The 23,384-nt window shown below is 42.6% G+C and overlaps 1 protein-coding gene and 1 pseudogene across 1 annotated transcript; one reads left to right on the top strand and one right to left on the bottom strand.

The window, feature by feature from the left end:
• Positions 1-9,725: 9,725 nt before the first annotated feature.
• LOC139391048 (coactosin-like F-actin binding protein 1) lies at positions 9,726-15,676 on the bottom strand. The gene is made up of 4 exons (XM_071138571.1): positions 15,183-15,676; positions 14,644-14,726; positions 10,931-11,088; positions 9,726-10,754 (listed from the first exon to the last, which is right to left on the bottom strand). Exons 1-4 carry the CDS (start codon positions 15,257-15,259, stop codon positions 10,644-10,646), a joined length of 429 nt encoding a protein of 142 aa, XP_070994672.1. The 5' UTR covers positions 15,260-15,676; the 3' UTR covers positions 9,726-10,643.
• On the top strand, positions 11,022-22,535 carry LOC139390834 (kelch-like protein 36; annotated as a pseudogene).
• Positions 22,536-23,384: the final 849 nt, after the last annotated feature.

Here is a 23,384-nt window from a genome sequence, read left to right as displayed (position 1 = left end):
TTCCCTTCCAGTTCTCTGCTGCCTGTGACTGGAACGAATTGCAAAAATCAGTGAAGTTGGAGACTTTTATCTCCCTCACCAACTTTAAACATCTGCTATCTGAGCAGCTAACCGATCGCTGCAGCTGTACATAGTCCATCGGTAAATACCCCACCCAATTTACCTACCTCATCCCCATACTGTTTTTATTTATTTACTTTTCTGCTATTTTGCACACCAGTATCTCTACCTGCGCATGACCATCTGATCATTTATCACTCCAGTGTTAATCTGCTAAATTGTAATTATTCGCCCACCTCCTCATGCCTTTTGCACACAATGTATATAGACTCTCTTTTTTTTTTCTTTTTTTTTCTACTGTGTTATTGACTTGTTAATTGTTCACTCCATGTGTAACTCTGTGTTGTTGTCTATTCACACTGCTATGCTTTATCTTGGCCAGGTCACAGTTGTAAATGAGAACTTGTTCTCAACTAGCCTACCTGGTTAAATAAAGGTGAAATAAAAAATAAAATAAATAAATGATGGCTTAAAATGTTCAAGGTAACGTGAAAATACAATCAAATGGATCATGTATGTTTTTTTAAGATGTTTTTGAAAATACGGAAAATAAATTGCCCAAAATGCTGTCCAAATCACAGATTTTTGTTGATATTTTAATCCTTCGATTAAGAGGATCACATTTCAGCATGCTCCTAATAATTTCAAAGTAGTGTGTGATATCTGTGGATTAGAATGATATATAACATGTACCAAAACAGTGCTTGCATAATAAATAATGGCAGTATCATGTCCCATACATCAAGGTAGAGTTAAATTGGAATGGCTTAATGTCCATGGTTTCATTTTCAACATTCTAAGTATAGGAAAGTAAGTACTTGGAAGGTTTCTTGTCACATTTCTTGAAATTGAAAAAATACAGACTCTCATATTTTATATCATTGTAATTAGTCAACTTTAAGGAACACACATTTTACCATTTTAAGTGTTTTAATGTAAAATACAGAAAATGAGAATGAAAGTATTTTATATATTCAAAATATTTAAAGTCTACATATACACTGAGTGTACAAAACATTAGGAACACCTTCCTAATATTGAGTTGCACCCCCTTTTGCCCTCAGAACAGGCTTAATTTGTTGGGGCATGGACTCTACAAGGTGTTGAAATGTTACACAGGGATGCTGGCACATGTTGACTCCAAAGCTTCCTACAGTTGTGTCAAGTTGGCTGGATGTCCTTTAGGTGGTGGACCATTATTGATACACATGGGAAACTGTTGAGTGTGAAAAACCCAGCAGCATTGCAGTTTTTGACACACTGAAACGGGTGCGCTTGGTACCAACTACCATACCCCGTTCAAAGGCACTTAAATCTTTTGTCTTGCCCATTCACCCTCTGAATGGCACACATACACAATCCATGTCTCGGTTGTCTCAAGGCTTATAAATCCATATTTAACCCATCTCTTCATCTACACTGAATGAATCAAATTTAACAAGTGACATCAATAAGGGATCATAGCTGCACCTGTATTCACCTGGTCAGTCAATGTCATGGAAAAAGCAGGTGTTCCTAGTGGTCAATTGTACATTCAGTGTATATGGCATATTTGGGACATTTTATTGTGTTCTTGTGACCCCCTCAAACATTTTAAGCCATCATTGGGCTGTATGTACCAATTATTCATGGAGATATGGCCATGTAAATCCGGTCCAATATGGCCCTATGGAGCTTGTTGGTGGTCATTTTGGAAAACTGAATATATTCACAGGTGTGGTGCTGCCGGAGCGCACCGGAGCAATGAATCAATCAGTTAATGAATGATTAATTAGTATTCTGCATAACAGCCTGAATATAATAGAATACTACAACGTTACTGTACATTACTGGACATTTTACCTGTAAAATAAGAATAATTATCATTCACGATTGATAATGATGGTATTTTTTCTATTTTGAAATTAGGTAGGCCTAATTTGGTGTATGAGGGTATTAAAAATACAAAACAAATTCATGCAATGTCTGAATATGCAAGTGTGGCATTTGGATGATGCGTTTTATGCATATAAAATTATATTATTCAACAGACTACGGTGCAAACGTTGATTGGCAGCCAGGGGGGTAATGGAAATCTGTGATGGTACTATAGCAAAAAAATACTTATTTAAACACAACTGTGTGTGAAATTTGGTGGCTCTATCACAAAGTCCAAAACTGTTTCCCCATAGCTGCTGGACAATGGTTAAAATGACCTCAATTCGACCCCCATAAAGGTCCTAAGAGTGATTTATGATCATAACTATTGTCTATGTTACCTGTGGGATTTATTTAGTGGGTATATAACATTACAAAGTCATTTTGATATTGTTTGGATTTATTTTTCTTCTTACAGGAATTGTATTATGTTGACTCCCGAGGCGTCACTACAGACACCCTGGTTCGAATCCAGGCTGTATCACAACCGGCCGTGATTGGGAGTCCCATAGGGCTGAGCACAATTGTCTCAGCGTCGTCCGGGTTTGGACGGTGTAGGCCGTCATTGTAAATAAGAATTTGTTCTTAACTAACTTGCCTAGTTAAATAAAGGCTCAATTAAAAAAATAAAAATAATAATGGCCTCCCTGGTTGGCTGACATGCTTATGCGTATGAATCACAGGTAACTTATTTTGAAGCCTTGAATATTTCTTATATTATAGGACAAGCTCAGTGTATGACCTGCTTATACACTCAGATTGTTCTTCAGGTTGTTGACAGTATTGAGACAATATTAAGCAGGAATGAAAACAAATATTTTGTTTGTCTACCTTTGTAATACACACAAGTCAGTTGTAATGTGCATCGTTTGGAACTCTAGCGCTAAATAGCGTGCTTATTCTGCTCTGCTGGCACAGACCACTTCGTCATCCTGCTTTATGCTTGAGAGGTTCATTAGGCTCTTGAATGTTTTCAAATGTCATGGTCTTTCATGTGGTTGACCTTGAACATTACTGACCAATTCATCAGACTTGTAAATGCCACACTCCTCAGTGCAGGAAAAAAATGAAAATGTATATGACGTTTTAAATGTTCTATCTAATGCGGCATCTGCCGGTGCAGTATACTGTATCGGTAGCTAGCTATAGAAAGGTATAATGGCATTTTTACAATAGTCAATAATTGAAGTGTTGCCTCTGAAAAAGCCAGTCATGCTGTAGGGAGATGACCTTTCTTTATAAACTCTGTCTACTGACTGTGTTTCACATCTTATTAGTCTGTGTGCAACAGGATCAAGAAATGAAACTACTTTTATGCTGGCGTCATTGATCCATGCAGAGGAGTTGAGTTATAGTTTAATTAAATAGCGAATCCAGCAAGAAAGGGATGCTGGATATATTGTTGAGTGAGTATGAGATGGAGAAGGAAAGAGAGAACATTTGTTGCCTCAAGTCTGTGATGTATATCTAGGAGACTAGAGTTGCTCTAAAGTAGACATGTGACGTTGAGGGGTTTCTGGGAAGAATAGTCTCTTCTGAATTAGATCGTCAAACTATACTCCACCTTCATCACTTCCTCTTCTGTTTCTGTCTTTGTTTGAGCTCTTTGGAACAGCACTTCTGCAATTCTGTAACCAGACAACAGTTGAGAAACTATCCTACATTTTTCGAAGTAAATTAAACTACACAATCCTATTCCTCACTTCATTGGCCACAATGACAGATCATCTGATTGACTATTATATTTTCTACTAGTGGAAAATAGCTTCCATAATTTCCATAATTAAGTCATTAGAGTGTGTATATGACAGGGATGACAGAGAGAGAGGAAGGTTTGATCTGCGGGACAGAACAGTGACCTAAACAGCCAATGCAATCACAGCACTGAGGAGACAGATAGAGGCATCAATTTGGATTGAGTGGATGGAGTGCAGCTCAGCTCATTAGGCCCTGACAATGGCCGCTCTGTGCCAATGCTGGAGTGGCACACAGGGGCATTGAGAGTTGACCCATTCACACTCACATTCCCTCTCCCATTCACACAGGCTGAAAGGGCCCCGAATACCCCCCTTGCTCGCCCAAATTTCTCTCCTCCCTAAACTCACCCCCCTCCCCAACAAAAATAACACCATCAGTCCCCATGAACCGTATTCCGTACTCCCAGCCCACCACTCCCCCTCACTCCCCTTCCCCCTCTTGCGCCTGAGGAGACGAGATATAAGAGAGTGATGAGATCATCTGCACAGCAGGGGTTGGTTAAATATCCCTTAAGTACACAATCCAGCCGTGCTCGTCACTTTGTTAGCTCATGTTGTGATATTTGGATAAGTGACTGGGGGAGTCCTTTTTCTTTGAATCCAGGGAGGGACATTGATAATGTAAACTGCTGCAGTGAATAATGCAGTTCAATGACATTTCAGTGATATTGGCAAGATATTAAAACAGACACCATACTCTTTATATTTCTTGTTTTGAATTTCTGGTTTGAATTATATATTTTGACACAGACAACAAAAGAACAACAGAAAAAGCCTCCCTCTCAGAGTGGAAGAACATTGCTGGGATAAGATGGATCACACAGGAATTCAAACACACTCACTGACGTAGACACAGACACACAAACAAGCACATGACTTTGCAGTGATGTGTGGGATATGAAATATGCTGGATATGGGAGGCTTCTGGAATGCAGGAAGGAGCTGAGTATCGCTGGCAGGAACTTCCTTGTGAATCCCAGAGTGAACAACACTTCTAGAACTCGCATAATCACTTATTAAGCAACTCTCCCTCACTCTAATACATAGAGGAGGCTGGTGGGAGGGACTATAGGGGGATGGGCTCATTGTAATGGCTGGAATGGAATAAATGGAACAGTATCAAACACATATAGCTCCTCCCACCAGCCTCCACTGATGTACTTACTCCCGCCCTCTCTCCTGCTCTTTCTTTCTCTCTCTAGCTTACATGCAAGTAATGTATAGTTACACACTCCCACAGCACAGGGGAGAAAAGCTGGCTTTACCTTTGGCCTAGCTGTGGAACTGTCAGAACATGCACAACGTAAATATAATACCGTAAACAGGCTAGCAGGTAAGTCTGTTTGCCTGTGAGCATGATCGTCTCAGGGTAAATTACCTGAAAGAGTCAGAAAGGAGTCTGTCCAGCAGTGTGACAAGGATGCAAATAAACACCCTAAAGTCATTAATCTAATTAATATGGTCCCCTAAGACACCACACAACACCATCTTACCCATCCTCCACTCAGCTCCAACTGGGCTAAGTCACACACACACATACAGTACATCCCACACCAGATCTCCCTAACAGATCACACACACGTGAGCACACACGTGAGCACACACATGAACATACACACACACATCTACTTAAAAGCAAACACAATAAATAACAGTTGAAAATGTAATCTTACCCTGCATCCTCAATTATTGGAGTCTGTAGGCCTTACTGTGGCAATACTGAAACCTCACAAGAAGGCGCCGGAGAACAAGGTTGACGTTTTATGTATTCCTAACCAACAGTTTCTTTGTTTGTTTTTTTGCAATGTTTGTAACTTATTATGTAACTTATTTTATACGTAATGTTGCTTCTACCGTCTCTTATGACCGAAAATAACTTCTGGGCATCAGAACTACGATTACTAACCACGGACTGGCAGAATCTTTTTTTTCCTTTAACGAGTCCGACAAGCCCGACGTGAATGATATACTGCTTCCCCGGGAACAGGCCCAGTTCCCCGTCATTTGCTTGAAGAGAAGGCGGAGAAAAAGGGGCCAGAGGGCGGGCTGCCATCTGAGAATTCGTAGGCAATCGAATAAACCCTTCCATCTTTCCATTCTGCTAGAAAATGTGCAATCTTTGGAAAATAAAATCGATGACCTACGCGGAAGATTAAACTACCAATGGGACATTCAAAACTGTAATATCTTATGCTTCACGGAGTCGCGGCTAAATTATGACATTATCATCATACAGCTGGCTGGTATTACGCTGTATCAGCAGGACAGAACGGCGTATCTGGTAAGACAAGGGGCGGCGGACTATGTATTTTTGTAAATAACAGCTGGTGCATGATATCTAAGGAAGTCTCAAGGTTTTGCTCGCCCGAGGTAGAGTATCTCATGATAAGCTGTAGACCACACTATCTACCTAGAGTTTTCATCTGTATTTTTCGTAGCTGTCTACATACCACAACAGACTGATGCTGGCACTAAGACCGCACTGAATGAGCTGTATTCCGCCATAAGCAAACAGGAAAACGCTCACCCAGAGGCGGCGCTCCTAGTAGCCGGGGACATTAATGCAGGGAAACTTAAATCCATCATACCAAATTTCTATCACCATGTTAAATGTGCAACCAGGGGGGAAAAAATCTGGACCACCTATACTCCACACACAGAGACGCATACAAAGCTCTCCCTCGCCCTCCATTTGGCAAATCTGACGATAATTCTATCCTCCTGATTCCTGCTTACAAACAAAAATTATAGCAGGAAGCACCAGTGACTCGATCAATAAAAAAGTGGTCAGATGAAGCAGATGCTAAGCTACAAGACTGTTTTGCTAGCACAGACTGGTATATGTTCCGGAATTCATCCAATGGCATTGAGGACTACACCACATCAGTCATTGGCTTCATCAATAAGTGCATCGATGACATCATCCCCACAGTGACCGTACGTACATACCCCAACCAGAAGCCAGGGATTACAGGCAACATCCGCACTGAGCTAATGGCTAGAGCTGCCGCTTTCAAGGAGCAGGACTCAAACCTGGAAGCTTTTAAGAAATCCTGCTATGCCCTCTGATGAACCATGAAACAGGCAAAGCGTCAATACAGGACTTAGATCGAATCGTACTACACCGGCTCTGATGCTCGTCTGATGTGGCAGGGCTTGCAAACTATTACAGACTACAAAGGGAAGCACAGCCGCGGGCTGCCCAGTGACACGAGCCTACCAGACGAGCTACACTACTTCTATGCTCGCTTTCGAGGCAAATAATACTGAAACATGCATGAGAGCACCAGCTGTTACGGAAGACTGTGTGATCACGCTCTCCGTGTTTTAAGCAGACCACCTCAGTCCCTATGCCCCAAAACACTAAGGTAACCTGCCTAAATGACTACCGACCATTAGCACTCACGTCTGTAGCCAGGATGTGCTTTGAAAGGCTGGTCGTGGCTCACATCAACACCATTATCCCAGAAACCCTAGACCCACTCCAATTTGCATACTGCCCTAACAGATCCACAGATGATGCAATCTTTATTGCACTCCACACTGCCCTTTCCCACCTGGACAAAATGAACACCTATGTGAGAATGCTATTCATTGACTACAGCTCATTGTTCAACACCATAGTGCCCTCAAAGCTCATCAATAAGATAAGGACCCTGGGACTAAACACCTCCCTCTACAACTGGATCCTGGACTTCCTGACGGGCCGCCCCCAGGTGGTAAGGGTAGGTAAAAACACATCCGCAACACTGATCTTCAACATGGGGGCCCCTCAGGGGTGTGTGCTCTGTCCCCTCCTGTACTACCTGTTCACTAATGACTGCACGGCCAGGTACGACTCCAAAACCGTCATTAAGTTTGCCAATATCTCAACAGTGGTATGCCTGATCACCGACAACGATGAGACAGCCAGGACAACAACCTCTCTCGCTTCAAGTTCCTTGGGGTCTACATCACCAACAAACTAACATGGTCCATGCACAACAACACAGTCGTGAAGAGGGCACGACAAAACCTATTCCCCCTCAGGAGACTGAAAAGCTTTGGCATGGGTCCTCAGATCCTCAAAAGGTTCTACAGCTGCACCGGTATGGCAACTGCTCGACCTCCAACCGCAAGGTACTACAGAGAGTAGTGCATACGGCCCAGTACATCACAGGGGCCTAGCTTCCTGCCATCCAGGACCTCTAGACAAGGCTGTGTAAGAGGAAGGCCCTAAAAATTGTCAAAGTCTCCAGCCATCCTTGTCATAGACTGTTCTCTCTGCTACCGCATGGCAAGCGGTACCTGAGCGCCAAGTCTAGGTCCAAGAGGCTTCTAAACAGCTTCTACCCCTAAGCCAAAAGACTCCTGAACATCTAATCAAATGGCTACCCAGACTATTTACATTGCCCCCCCCCCCCCTCGTAAGTTAGCATTTCACTGTAAGGTATACATACACCTGTTGTATTCGGCTCATGTGGCTAATACAATTTGATTTGAATCGTTATCTTAACCTGACTACAGTTTCTTCCAGAATTCTACAATCTATTTGTCTCTCAGTCCCCTGCTCTCCCTCCCCCTTTACCACGCAGGCCCCATGTCTGGACCTGAACCAGTTTTGCTGGAGGCTATTAAGGCTGTGTTTACACAGGCAGAACAATTTGGATATTTTTTACTAATTGGTATTTCGACCAATCATATCAGCTCTGAAAAAGATTTTATGTGTAAAGATCTGATGTGATTGGTCAAAAGACAAATTAGTGGAAAAAAGATCATAACTTGGCTGCCCGTGTAAACGCAGCCAAATTAACCTGAGATAAACAACATTCAATGCTCAAACTACACAAACAAACATTAGTATTCAAATTACGCATTGGGTTAAGCCTATGTCTTACTCCCCTCGAACATTCTCTTACCCGCTACAAGCTAAACTACAAGTCATAAAAGCAGACTGCTAGAGGTTTATAGATTACTAGATTAAGTAATTAGGCAGTCGAGTTCACATCTGTTGAACAAAACTACCGGCAGAGAGGGGGAAAGGCGGAAGGGATGGGGGTGGTGAGAGAGCATAGTGGCAAAAAGAAAGTGGTTGGAGAGAGAGAGGAGAGGGGATAGTCAACAGAGGGATTGAGAGAGTGGGAGTAGGCGGGGTTCTTATTGACAAGCTTTAGAACAGAACAGCTCACCCTGAGGCTGTGATTGGCTGAAACAGAAGTGGTGACCGTGACAACGCATGCTACTCCCATAAGTCCCAAGAGACAGTGGGCGTCGTTCGAGCGGATCACTTTTGTCAAGTTGGTGACCGCCTTTCAAAGTGTGTTGCATTATGGGGATCAGAATTGTCCGACTTGTTGATTGCATGAACTTAACAAAAATCATGTCATTAAAGGTCATGAAGTTTTGACTGCAAGTTTCTACACTTGCTCTTCACCAACTTCATTCTGCAGTATCGCCTGCATTGTGGGAGGCTCTATTGTCCACCAATCATTGGGTATTTTGGTTTGACCCACGCAAACGTGACCAAAGACGTGACTGAAACAGGAACCAACTTCGCTGAAATTCATGTTTATAGTGAATATGTACAAATGAATGTGATATTTGGGGCTCTCTCGCCAATTAATTGTACAACATTATTTACAGTGTGTGATATGGGGGTTGAAGACATGTATATTTCAACATTATAAAGAACAACTTTTATAAACAATGGCAACACTGCCATGTTGGAAAACCACACCAGTGTCTGACTTTCAGCTGTAGCAGATGCACCTCCCCCGACTTCACTCCTCAAATTTGTCTACAGTCGGTTGCTTTCACTTTACCACTCAAACGAGCCCAGTTACTATGTGTACTCTGGACTACTTTAGCACAATGCCAAGAGCTTCCATGACATCACTGCCCCCCCTGAGTCTCACCACCACCTCAAAACTAATTTACCCTTATTCTCACATCACCCAAAGAGCCCTCCTGTCCATGTAAATGAGAGCTTTAGACACAAACAAAGAGACCAGCGAGCTTGAAAAAACATTTTTTTATTCTGAAATGATTGATCATGTGCCCAAGTTCAGTTTTTAAAAGTCTCCTCAAATCTCCTAGATAAATTTGCTCTCAATAATAAATCAAAGGTTATAGAAAATAAAAGTAATCTTTAAAAAAAATCATCCCTTTTTGGAGTTTAATCCAAATAAAAAGAGAGGCTACACTAGAGAAATGGCTGCTCCTGGGTTGGGCTAACTGAAAGTGCTATACAGCCCTGTCCCATTGGTTTGTGGGCCATAGGCAAATCATAGTCTCACCCCCATGAGTGGAGGATAGCCAATCACAGTGTAGTGTCCACAAACACACACACCTCCCATGATGCCCCTCTCTCCATGGGAGATTAAGGCAGTTAACACAGTGGGGTATACGTTGGGGGTGGATTGGGAGATGAGAAAAGCTGGGCAGGAAAGACCTCTATTGCCAAGGATGCATGTTTGGACTACAACCACAGAAGAATACAGTAAAAGCACGATGATGACAAGTCAAATCAGATAGAGGCCCTTGCCCTTGTTCTGACAAACAGTACAGTAATGTGTATTTTCCAGTTGTAACACAAACACAGCCCCCCAGATTGAGAGAGTTCGTAACGTTGCTCTGCAGCTGAGATGATAGTGAGATGATGCACAGTACAGTAGATAATCATCCATGACCGTACAGGTGAGAGGGCTGAGGATAGGACTATAGCCATATATATGTCTGAGTGTGTCTCAACATGCTTTTTTGTGAGAGTGTGTGTGTGTTGCTGTGTGTTAATGTGTGTACCTGTGTGTAAGTGTTTGTACATGTGTGTGTGTATATATATCCCCCTCTCTCCCTCATCCAGGCATGAATACCCCTCCCTCCCCCAAAAGGTAGCAGCCGCTCCCCTGCCCCGCCCTGGTGGACTCTCCTCTACTCTCCCTGGGCGTCATAGTTGGCCCCACCCGCCTTCTTCAGCTCGGTGCGAATGTAGTCCTCCTCCAGCTCACGAGGATCACTGATCATGAACTCCTTGGCAAAGTTCTGCAGGAGACAAACAGAGGAGGAATTTAAGAGAAAAAGTGTTGAAAAAAGATAGACAAACGAAGGTAAATTTGTATACTTTATTTGCCATTTAATGTACTGTATTTTAACAGAACATTAATATTTGATATTTGTAAAGGAATCATGTGAGTATGTGTGAGAACAGAGTCCCTAACCTGGACAATGTCTTTCACCAATGTCTTGTCAGTGCTGATCTTGGCACGCTGCAGGCCGCTCACGTTTTCCCCTATCCAGGTGATGAGGGTGAACTTGGCACGCTTGCTCATGGCGTCACCCGTCGTGATCCGCACAAAGCCAAAGAGACGCACATCATCTGATAGAGAAAGAGAGTCAGAGAGTCAGAAATTAGACTGACCATCAGACAAGCAGAAACATGCAGAGAGGCTGAGGACACCATTTCCAATCCCAGCTGCCTCATGGCAGGTAATTACAGTATAGTTGTTAGAGAAATGGATTTGTCTCCATGTCCATGTTGGCAAGGCCTGATTCCTGTGTACTGTGAGTTGATTGAGCTTTGTGAGAGTGTTTCTATGCTGCTGTAAGAAGTATGAATGGCTTGTTATGGTGACACTACCGTGGCCATGCACCAAATCCAAAAGTGTGATAAATCGGTGAGTACAAGAGACAGGAGAAGGTATTCAGGTCAACAGACTAAATAAAAAGGGGCTGGAGTTGTGAGCAATACCGAGGAGACTGGGGAGGCAGTGATTCTGGGTTCACTCTTTCACGCTCTGTCTCTCTCACACAAACACATCACATGTTAGCCCTACATCACCAGCTGCATTGTCTTGGAATAGAGATGTTTTTTTCTGTATAGTCCAACACACCAAATATGTGCCAAATCAGTTCCCTAAATAGATTATAGTAAAGGTAATAACACATTTACGGCATGATTCTGCTCTGGTCTGGGCCCTGGCTCTTCCTTACCATTAATAATGCCCCATTGGTTCCCTCTGTACTAGAGGTTGACCAATTAATCGGAATGGCCGACAATCGGAAATCGGTATTTTTGGACACCGGTTTTGCCGATTTTAAACGTTTTATTTTATTTTTAACACCTTTATTTAATCTTTATTTAACTAGGCAAGTCAGTTAAGAACACATTCTTATTTTAAATGAAGGCCTAGGAACGGTGGGTTAACTGCCTCCTTCAGCGGCAGAACGACAGATTTTCACCTTGTCAGCTCGGGGGATCCAATCCTGCAACCTTACAGTTAACAAGTCCAACGCAATAACGACCTGCACTCCACAAGGAGACTGCCTGTTACGCGAATGCAGTAAGCCAAAGTAAGTTGCTAGCTAGCATTAAACTATCTTATAAAAAACAATCAATCAATCCTAATCACTAGTTAACACTACACATGGTTGATGATATTACTAGATATTATCTATCCTGCGTTGCGTATAATCTGACTGAGCATACAAGCATCTAAGTATCTGACTGAGCAGTGGTAGGCAGAAGCAGGCGCGTAAACATTCATTCAAACAGCACTTTAGTGCGTTTTGCCAGCAGCTCTTTGTTGTGCGTCAAGCATTGCGCTGTTTATGACTTCAAGTTTATCAACTCCCGAGATGAGGCTGGTGTAACCGAAGTGAAATGGCTGGCTAGTTAGCACGCGCTAATAGCGTTTCAAACGTCACTTGCTCTGAGCGTGTGGTTGTTTGCCTTGCTCTGCATGGGTAACGCTGCTTCGAGGGTGGCTGTTGTCGTTGTGTTTCTGGTTCGAGCCCAGGGAGGAGCGAGGAGAGGGACGGAAGCTATACTGTTACACTGGCAATACTAAAGTGCCTATAAGATCATCCAATAGTCAAAGGTTAATGAAATACAAATGGTATAGAGGGAAATAGTCCTATAATTCCTATAATAACTGCAACCTAAAACTTCTTACCTGGGAATATTGAAGACTCATGTTAAAAGGAACCACCATATGTTCTCATGTTCTGAGCAAGGAACTCAAAAATGGCACATATTCCACTTTTACTTTCTTCTCACACTTTGCTTTTGCATTATTTAAACCAAATTGAACATGTTTCATTATTTATTTGAAGCTAAATTGATTTTATTGATGTATTATATTAAGTTAAAATAAGTGTTCATTCAGTATTGTTGTAATTTTCATTATTACAAATATATAGATATATTTTTTTTAATCGGCCGATTAATCGGTATCAACTTTTTGGTCCTTCAATAATCGGTATCGGCGTTGAAAAATCATAATCGTTCGACCTCTACTCTGTACTGATCGGTACCATCTCAGCGTGATATCTGTGTTTACCTGTGCCTTGCTGATAGAGATTTTCCTGGCAGAGCTTCACAAGCAGCATACATCTAAAGGCTTTTGTTGTGCATGAACAATAATCAGTGTTCAAACTGTTATCAGCATGGTTACAAAGGCCATTGTTAGTTTCAACACCTACCCTGCATGTCCCCTACATGTCACATGACTTAGCCATGATTTCCACCAGACCATACACAGGTTTATGCTGTTTCTCTGTATAACAAACCACAATTGGATGTTTCTAGCACTTAAATTCTTAAAAAAGGTCAGATTTTTTGTGCTTATTTCTATATTTTTCACATTGTGGCAGACAAGTAATGAATAAGCATATACCACATTTGAAAGAAAACACAAATTCTGCTAACTCCTGAGTATCAAGCCTGACCTCCCTGTTCTGGTTTGTCATACTAATATCTCTTCCCTCTCTAAGCCATTCATTCTAGTTGTGCTGACACAAGTGCCCAGAAAACTGCTGCACTACTGAAACTATGATGATGTAGCAAAAAGACAAATATAATGCTTTAGTTTGGCCCTTTAATTGATAAGAAATACAGATGTTTATTTTAGCACACTATGTCTATCTAAACAACAGATGCCATTACTGAGCCTTCCCATATAAGTATCCACTACTTTTGACTGCAACAGTCTGTGGCCCTCAAATACAGGATGAGACTTTTACAGTTTCTGTTAAAGCAGACTCATCAGAATGTATGAAACTTGTTATACAGTAGGATTAGGGCAACAATATTCACTGGGCAAAGACAAGGTTCAAAGTGAGGAAAGACAATGGTAGTATGGGACAGCCAGAGGTACTATTTGGGTAGTTAGTATAGCAATGCATCAGTTCTCCTATTTAAAAGGGGTAATACATCGGTAATAGGCCTAGATCGTAATAAATCCGAATTACATCATTGGAATGCATGCCCTGAAACATAAATAAACCGGAGCAGCCTACAGCCATACAGGCGCACTAGCGCTGGAGTATTTACCCGCCACGCCCTACACTCCATATCTAATTAGGGTGGTGAGAGAGTGTCAGGAAAGGGTGCTGATAGGGTGGTGACAGCATGATTTGCTCACTAGGGGTGGGCACATTTATATTATGTCCTACATAGTGGGATAAAGACCCTGCGCTGCGCACAAGAAACAGTGGACACACTTTCAATGTTACTAATATTATAAGGCTTTATATTTCTCACTTTTTAAGAACCAAGAAAGGCCTACTTCCGTATGAAGTCACGAGACAGATAGGCTATTAAATGGTCACTGGGTCGCAGTACTTCTGGATTAAGTAGCCTACTGGCGGCCAATAGACAGGGTTTATAAAAAATATTGCTCTGGTAGGCTACAGAGCGTCACAAATCGGAAGTTCCTTCAAACGCTGAAGGTCTACTTCTTTACAAACAACACCATTTCAGATAATATAAGTTTCCAACAACTCAATGAGGCCTACTGACTGACATGGCAACAAGTCGTAAAGATGTGCGTGGTCTATAGATTATTACAGCGCTATTGCCATTACGCAGGACCATTGCGGCCAATTTGAAATAACCGCATAAACGCAAAAATGAATGAAATCCCGGCCTTACCTGTGCACTGACTCTTGAATTCTTCATAATCAGTCCCCTGGCCCGCCGGCACAATCATATGACCCTCATATTTAAACGCGGCCCTAAAAAAACATAAAAGGCACAGTAAACGAATGAATTAAAATGCACTAACCTTACAGTCATCTCAAATGGAGTATTCAGACCCTGTCTGTCAATAAAATCGGTAATAATCCATGACCGTCTACTCCACTAATGCATTTACACGTCCATCATCCGACATCTATCGGATGGGATTACAATGTATCTATCTAGTCGAGACCAGGCTGCGTAGGCTATTCATTCAAAAACCGGTGTCAAATGAGGGGCAGACTTGTCAGGTTTTGTGTCAACATATACGTGTCATTACCACTGTATTTTCTTGGATAGGCTAAATAAATGAAACACTGGATGAATGAATGAGAAGTGCGCAGTTTGATTATTCATCCATTGTTATTGATTTTATAAATATATTTTTAGGATGCTCTGTAAAATATCAGATTCCTACAATTGCCTATGCCCAACAAATTCACCACACTCACCAGTTTATCTCTGTGTTATCGTCTCTGACGAGGTTATAAGCTTCCCTGCAAGCCTCTTTATCGATTCGTGTTGCCATTTTGGATGGACGCAAATGGACAGTAGAAATGAGAACGCAGAACAGATATGCTACCGGTAGTCGAAGTGAAAAAGCAAGGCGAAAAGAAAAATCAAAAAGGAGCAGAACGAGAGTTATACAATAGAGACACCTCTAGTGTGAAATCACCAGCCCCTATTGAGCAGTCGAGTCTGTGCTATTACACGAGGAGCGCGCTGAGCAGGGTGTATCTTTTCTCAATTATCTGAGAAAGAGACTCTTTCCACGACTTGATTCATTTCCTATAGCCAGTTTATGGGCGTTGGTGATGTTTGTCAATCAGGTTGCCGTACTAGTGCGGCGAAGTCCCCAGACGCAGTATTCACCTCCCAATGGTTAACTGAGGTATTCGGTTAAATTAAATCCACCCTTTTTCTATTGTTGCCGTTTTACTGCGCTATCGTGCCACCTTGTGGTCTGTCAATGTGATCGATGCTGGAGAACAATAGCCCGCAGCAAACAGTTTCCCAACCAATAACCACAGTGTGATTATAGCCGAGAGACAATTAAACATTCATAGAAATTAATAAACCATGGAAAGTATAACTAGAAAACACAGAGATTTAGGTCATTTATTTCAAGCTATATGAGGGGACCAAGCGAGAGAGAAGGATAAATAAATAAATAAATTGAGAGATTGTGTGTGTGTGTGTGTGTGTGTGTGTGTGTGTGTGTGTGTGTGTGTGTGTGTGTGTGTGTGTGTGTGTGTGTGTGTGTGTGTGTGTGTGTGTGTGTGTGTGTGTGTGTGTGTGTGTGTGTGTGTGTGTGTGTGTGTGTGTGTGTGTGTGTGTGTGTGTGTGTGTGTTAGTCATTTTCCAATGGCTGTACCTGCATGACCACATCTCCCATGGATTGATGAGCCCAAAATATTTAGAATAAAATCAACATGCAAACTAAAAGTTTCTACACTGAGGGATATGACTGCATGGAGATACTTTTAGCAGTGCAATGCTCAAACTAACCTTTTAGATCTATGTCTAATAGCTTTACGTTTTCAGCAGTTTCTGAATACATCCTAAGTGGGCTCATGCACTCGCCATGTGATTGGTCGGATTCACATACAGTCCACGGCTACTTCCTGGATGAGATCATGACTGCTGCTGAACAACAAAATAATACATTTTCAAACTGCTTTTGATCAAGCATGATGTACCAATTGATTATGCTTTTTGCCCTATTTATCAAAAGTGTTGTAAAAACGTGTCAATAATCAACTGACTGTCTTCCTTTATGTGTATAGTGTATGTGTATTCTCTCTGGTATGCAATCTGGTTTCCGTTCAGATTATGGATGTGCCACTGCAACTTTAAATGTCCTAAATTATGTCACCATTGCCCTGGATTCTAAGCAATGTTGTGCTGCTATTTTTATTGACTCGGCCAAAGATTTTGATACGGTAGATTATTCCATTATTGTGGGCTGGCTAAGGAGTATTGGTGTCTGAGGGGTCTTTGGCTTGGTTTGCTAACTACTTCTCTCAAAGAGTGCAGTGTATAAAGTCAGAACATCTGCTGTCTCAGCCACTGCCTTCCACCAAGGGAGCACCCCAAGGGTTGATCCTTGATCCCCATCAACAACATAGCTCAGACAGTAGGAAGCTCTCTCATCCATTTATATGCAGATGATACAGTCTTATACTCAACTGGCCCCTCCCTGGATTTTGTGTTAAACGCTCTACAACAAAGTTTTTTTAGTCTCCATCAAGCTTTCTCTGCCCTTAACCTTGTTCTCAACACCTACAAAACAAAGGTCATGTGGTTTGGTAAGAAGAATGCCCCTCTCCCCATCGGTATACTTACTACCTCTGAGGGTTTAGAGCTTGAGGTAGCCACCTCACACAAGTATTTGGGTGTATGGCTAGGTACACTGCCCTTCTCTCAGCACATATCAAAGCTGCAGGCTAAGGTGTCACGATCGTCGTAAGAACATTCGGACCAAAGTGCAGCATGATATGGGTTCCACATATTGATGTGAACCGCACAAAACAACAAACCGCAACTGATACATGACACTACGGCATGCTCACAGGCAACTACACATTAACAAGATCCACAAAACACAGTGGGGAAATGGCTGCCTAAATATGATCCCCAATCAGAGACAACGATAAACAGATGCCTCTGATTGGGAACCATACCAGGCCAACATAGAAATAAAACAACCTAGATTACCCACCCTAGTCACACCCCGACCTAACCAACATAGAAAATAAAAGGCTCTCTATGGTCAGGGCGTGACATAAGGATAAATCTAGACTTGGTTTCCTCTATCGTAATCGCCCATCTTTCTCCCCAGCTGCCAAACTAACCCTGATTCAGATGACCATTCTACCCATGCTAGACTACAGAGATTTATAGATTTATAATTTATAGATTGGCAGGTAAGGGTGCTCTCGAGCGGCTAGATGTTCTTTACCATTCGGCCATCAGATTTGCCACTAATGCTCCTTATAGGACACATCACTGCACTCAATACTTCTCTGTAAACTGGACATCTCTGTATACCCATCGCAATATCCACTGGTTGATGCTTATTTATAAAACCCTCTTAGGCCTCACTCCCCACTATCTAAAATAACTACTGCAGCCCTCATCCTCCACATACAACACCCATTCTGTCACATTATGTTAAAGGTCCCCAAAGCACACACATTCCTGGGTCGCTCCTCTTTTCAGTTTGTTGAAGCTAGTGACTGGAACGAGCTGCAACAAACACTCAAACTAGACAGTTTTATAATTCAAAGACTCAATCATGGTCACTCTTACTGACAGTTGTGGCTGCTTCACGTGATGTATTGTTGTTTCTACCTTCTTGCCTTTGTGCTGTTGTCGGTGCCCAATAATGTTTGTACCATGTTTTGTGCTGCTACCATGTGCTGCTGCCATGTTGTGTTGCTTCCATGTTGTTGTCATGTTGTGTTGCTTCCATGTTGTTGTCATGTGGTGTTGCTGCCATGCTATGTTGTTGTCTTAGGTCTCGCTTTACATAGTGTTGTGGTCTCTCTTGTCGTGATGTGTGTTTTGTCCTATATTTGTATTTTTAATCACAGCCCCCGTCCCCACAGGAGGCCTTTTGCCTTTTGGTAGGCCGTCATTGTAAATAAGAATTTGTTCTGAACTGACTTGCCTAGTTAAAAAAAGGTTAAAGAAATAAAAAATATTACAAAAAATGCTGTGGTAAATTCAAAATCTGTGGTTTTATTCTCACACGATCAATATCGCTGTTGAACATAAAAGCGTCTCATGTAGATCGTTGCTAGATCTCAAAGTTGCTGTTGAATAGCTGCTACAATGTAACAAGAAGCCAATATAATCTTCCAGTGTCCTCCCCTGAGAGGTCAAAGTGAGGTGATACATTGTGGCATGATGTCATTGTCAAATTTTCAGTTCAGCTCTAGTCCAAGTTATGCAGTGGTGGAAAAAGTACCCAAACATCATACTTGAGTAAAAGTAAAGATACCTTCATTGAAAATGATTTAAGTAAAAGTGAAAGTTAGCCTGCAAAATACTACTTAATTAAGTCTACAAGTATTTGGTTTGAAGCATACATAAGTATAAAAAATAAAAGTAATTGCAAAAATATACTTAAGTATCAAAAGAAAAACTATAAATAATTTCAAATTGCTTATATTAGGCAAACCAGACAGCATAATTTTCTTTTTCAATTTACAGATCACCAAGAGCACACTCCAACACTCAGACATAATTAACAAACGATACATTTGTGTTTAGTGAGTCGGACAGAAACGAGGCAGTAGGGATGATCAGGATTGTTCACTTGGTAAGTGTGTGAATTGGACGATTTTCCTGTCTTGCTAGGCATTCAAAATTTAACCCGTGTCAGGGAAAATGTATGGAATAAAAAGCACATTATTTTCTTTAGGAATGTAGTAAAGTAAAAGTTGTCAAACATATAAATAGTAAAGTACAGGGCCAGGGCCAGGTTGCATAAAACATCTTAAGTTATTTTCCCCCTTATCTTTCCCCTTAGTTTCCTTAACTTTAAGTCAGTTGCACAAAACATTTTAAGGTGAATTTCCCCCTTTTAATTAAGTGAAAAAGTTGAGGGTGCCAATTAGGTCCCTTAACTGCTTCATTCAGCATGGATATCAATGTAAACAGCATTTGTGGAGATGAATGTTGCTTTCATCTGCTCTGGTTAGCTACAAAAGGAACACATCAACCAGCTAGCTACTTAGCTAAACAACGGAAGGTGCACAATCTATGGCTACAAAGCCATCTCGCTAGTTAGCTATAGCTACTCTGTAAGCTAGCTTAACTTAACTAGACAGTAAAATAAACAAGTTGAGAAAAAAGTAAGTACAAGAAATGTGGATTATTATCTTCTGAAGCAATTTGATTATCTGTCTTGATTGTATGAGTTCTATTTTGCTATCTCCCAAAATAAAAGCAATCTCTTTGATGAGAAGTTTAGTCAGTGAATCAGGCCATCTCCATGGTAACCATATACTCTTTCTGCCATACATGCCTTCAAACTACCATAAAACATCTTAAGTATGACCTTACCTAAGGAAACATTTGATAGGCTCTATGTAACGGCCTTAAACACAATTCTCTTAGGTAAGGGGACATTAATTCCTTAAGGTAAACACTTAAGATGTTTTATGCAACTGGGCCCAGATACCCCCAAAAACTACTTAAGTGGTACTTTAAAGTGTTTTTACTTAAGTACTTTCACCATTGAAATGATGTAGCTCACTAGCCCAAGATGTAGGAGCCTATGGTTACTCCTTAAGGTCCATGGACCTTCTGTTATTTTCAGAGGTAGACTTACTCTGGCAGCCAAAACAGCCAAATACTCCATCTAAACATTAATTGATTCTCAATTGCGATATAGTTCTAGAAACATAAAGCCCTTTACTTTCGTATCCCATCCAAATCATTTTTAAAAATGCAAAAATATACACTTACTGTACACTGTTTTAACCTGTTTTGCAGCCGACAGTATTTTTCAGTGACAACATGTGTCTGGCGGCCTTCTTCCATTACACACATGTGTTCAGAGCATGCTGGATAGCTAATTAGCACAGGTGGTCATTCTGTCTTCTGTAAACGTTATGTAACATGGATATATGGCCTTGTGGGAACACTAACCCTAACCGTATAAAGGTGTGCATTAATTTAACCTTTAGTTTTTTTGTTTTTTTTCTCTCGCTGATATGAAAGGTAAGGTCCATATGCTTCCAAAACCGTACCGGAAGTGATGTGTGTTAATGTTCAGACTGAGCGTCGGGGCTCGTAATAATACTTACCCGTACAGAAGACGCCTTTGTCCAGTGACTTATGTGTAATGTAATGGAACTGAGAACCATGGGCTAATAGCCCACTTATGATTTCTCTGAATTCTATCATACAAATTTCACTGTCCTTTAGATTGTGTTGGATTAAGAGCACACAATGGATGATGGAAGACAAAGCCGTGCTTCACGGCCTCAACGGATAAGTGAGTCATCCAAGGTTAGTAGCATGATGTGACCTATCTAGCTACAGTATTAGTTTTGTCTTACCTGACTAACTTACTTCAAGTATCACTTTTAATGTCATATTATCTGTTGCTCTATGTCTCAGGTCTACTGTTGGGCGGAGCAAGCAGACTTCCTCCTGCAGGGTCTGAATGAGCAGCGTCAGCGCAGCCAGCTGTGATTCGTGGTGCTGGTGGCTGATGAGCAGCGTATCCCAGCCCACTGCGCTCTACTGGTCGTCTCAAGCCCTTCCTTCCAGGCTATATTCTCCTTGCGAATGAGGGAGGAGCGACAGGCAGAGGTGGAGCTGGTGGGGGCCTCCTTTAGGCTGTGGTGGACTTCCTCTACAGTGGGGAGCTGCTACTGGACGGAGGAAACATTGACCGTGTTCTGGAGACGGACCACCTGCTGCAGGTGTGGAGGGCAGTGGACTTCTGCTGCCAGTACCTGGAGAAAGAGGTGAGTGAGGACAACTACCTGTAACTGCAGGAGCTGGCTCTGCTCTACAGCCTGGAGAGACTAGATGCCTACATCGACCACTTCATCCTGGAACGCTTCGCCACCCTCTCCTTCACCCCAGGCTTCCTGAGTGATGTCTGGCTGCCCAAGCTCCTACCTGGCCAGCAGGCAGGTCCAGCATGAGAATGAGCAGGCTCTGCTCCAGGCTTCTCTCCAGTGGCTGAGCCACACGCCAGACCGCCCTGAACACGCCTGCCAGCTCCTCTCCCACATCCGCGTCCTCCCTGCTGTATGGGCTCTGCTGCCCATGGAGGCCAGCTGTGAGGTGCTGGTGGAGGAGGCTCTGGACTACCACACAATGGCCAGTGCCTAACCAGTTTGCAGACAGGTGGCAGGGAGGGGAGGAGCAGTTCCTACTTGTGGGTGGGGAGGTGTCAGAGCATGGGGGAGGAGCTGAGTGGGTGGCTCTGGTGGGTGGATGGTGGCGATCCAGATCCCAGCCCAGAGGAGCCACCACCGTGTCACTGTACTGGGGGATTTCATCATGCAACTCATCACAAGTTAATGGAGGTGATGCTGCCAGGAACCTGCTGTACTGCTACAAACCCAGAGACAACCAGTTGATCAAGGTAAAGCTCTGCTCTTACACTGCAACCCAACCCAACATTTCCAAAATGACTCCAATTATGTTTAATCTCTTCTCTAGAGTGCCCCAATGAACCAGTGATGTGTGGATTTCTACCTGGGAGCCATTGGGGAGTGTCTGATTGCTGTTGGAGGGCGTAATAATAACGGGCTCTGTTGTCAGTGGAGATTTTCACCCCTACAGACGACTGCTGTACATATGTAGCAGGACTGCCCAGGGGAGAATTCAAGTCACCCTGATTCACAGTCACACTACTCCTCAATGGTCTCCCAAAGCGTCACCTGTACTCCTGTCTCTGACATTACTTCCCCCTGTTAAGCAGCAAGACAACAGAGTAAGGAGAACAACACTCTGCCTAAGGGGTAGCTCTCTGTTGTCACGGTTCCCAATACACATACTATAACTATTGTGCCTCTTTGCCTGGCAGGCTGGCACAACTCACATTAAAGTCCTTTCTCTCACTTGTCCCTCTCTACTTTATTTCTCTGCAGATTCACCTATGGCAATGCAGGCACATCTCATAAAGGATTGGTCTACATCTCAGGCGGCCATATCTACCAGATCGGGCCGTACCGGCGAGTTGTGTTGAGCTATGACCCCAGAGGAGGAGACGTCTGGGTGGAGCGCCAGGCCATGTCATCTGCACGGTGGTGGCACTGCATGACGTCACTTCACCACCTCATCTATGTAATCGGGGGCAGCAATGACCACGAGGAGAGCATTGAGTGCTTTGACATCCTGGTGGTGGAGGCCTTTGACCCCCAGAGTGAACAATGGATCTGTATAGCCCCCCTCCTCCAGCCTAACAGTGAGGCGGTCTGTGGGGGTAAGATCTTTAACAAAATATATATTTGACCCTTATTTTACCAGGTAAGTTGACTGAGAACACATTCTCATTTACAGCAACGTGCTGGGGAATAGTTAGTTACAGGGGAGAGGAGGGGGGATGAATGAGACAATCTACGTGCTGGGGGGCTACAGCTGGGAGAGCAAGGTTTTCTCACAGGTCACACAGGGGTTTGACCCTGAAAATGTCAGTGGGTGCGGGACCCAGACCTTTCCAAAAACATTACAGGCAGGGGCAAAGAGCTGTGTAGCTGCCAATGGAACACAGTGGATGACAGAACTACCTATATCATATCATCTCTAAAAGCACAAAACCTCACAAAAGGACTAGTTCTGTTTCAGCTAATTTGTGAAGACTTCCAACATGCTTAACATTGGGGACTATGTGAAAAAGTTTTACTTTGATGTGCTTCGTATTACAATTAAAGCATAATCTATACTGAACAAAAATGTAAATGCACATGTAACAATTTCATGGATTTTACTGAGTTAGAGTTCATAGAAAGAAATAAGTAAATTGAAATAAATCCATTAGGCCCTAATCTATGGATTTCAAATGATTGGCAGGGGCACAGCCATGGGTGGGCCTGGGAGGGCATAGGCCCACCCACTTGGGAGCCAGGTCCACCCACTGGGGAGCCAGGCCCAGCTAATCAGAATGAGTTTTTCCCCAC

Source organism: Oncorhynchus clarkii, chromosome 1 (genome assembly GCF_045791955.1).
Source record: "Oncorhynchus clarkii lewisi isolate Uvic-CL-2024 chromosome 1, UVic_Ocla_1.0, whole genome shotgun sequence".
Taxonomy (NCBI): Eukaryota; Metazoa; Chordata; class Actinopteri; order Salmoniformes; family Salmonidae; genus Oncorhynchus; species Oncorhynchus clarkii.
The sequence above is the reverse complement of the archived record's forward strand: the minus strand, read 5'-3'. Positions and strand labels throughout refer to the sequence as shown.

Coding starts and splice junctions, on each gene's coding strand:
- LOC139391048 (XM_071138571.1), bottom strand. CDS start 15,259: ATGGCAACACGAATCGATAAAGAGGCTTGCAGGGAAGCTTATAACCTC. Junction 11,089..14,643: donor ATTCAAGAGTCAGTGCACAG/GTAAGGCCGGGA, acceptor TTTCTCTATCAG/ATGATGTGCGTCTCTTTGGC. Junction 10,755..10,930: donor TGGTGAAAGACATTGTCCAG/GTTAGGGACTCT, acceptor TGTCTCCTGCAG/AACTTTGCCAAGGAGTTCAT.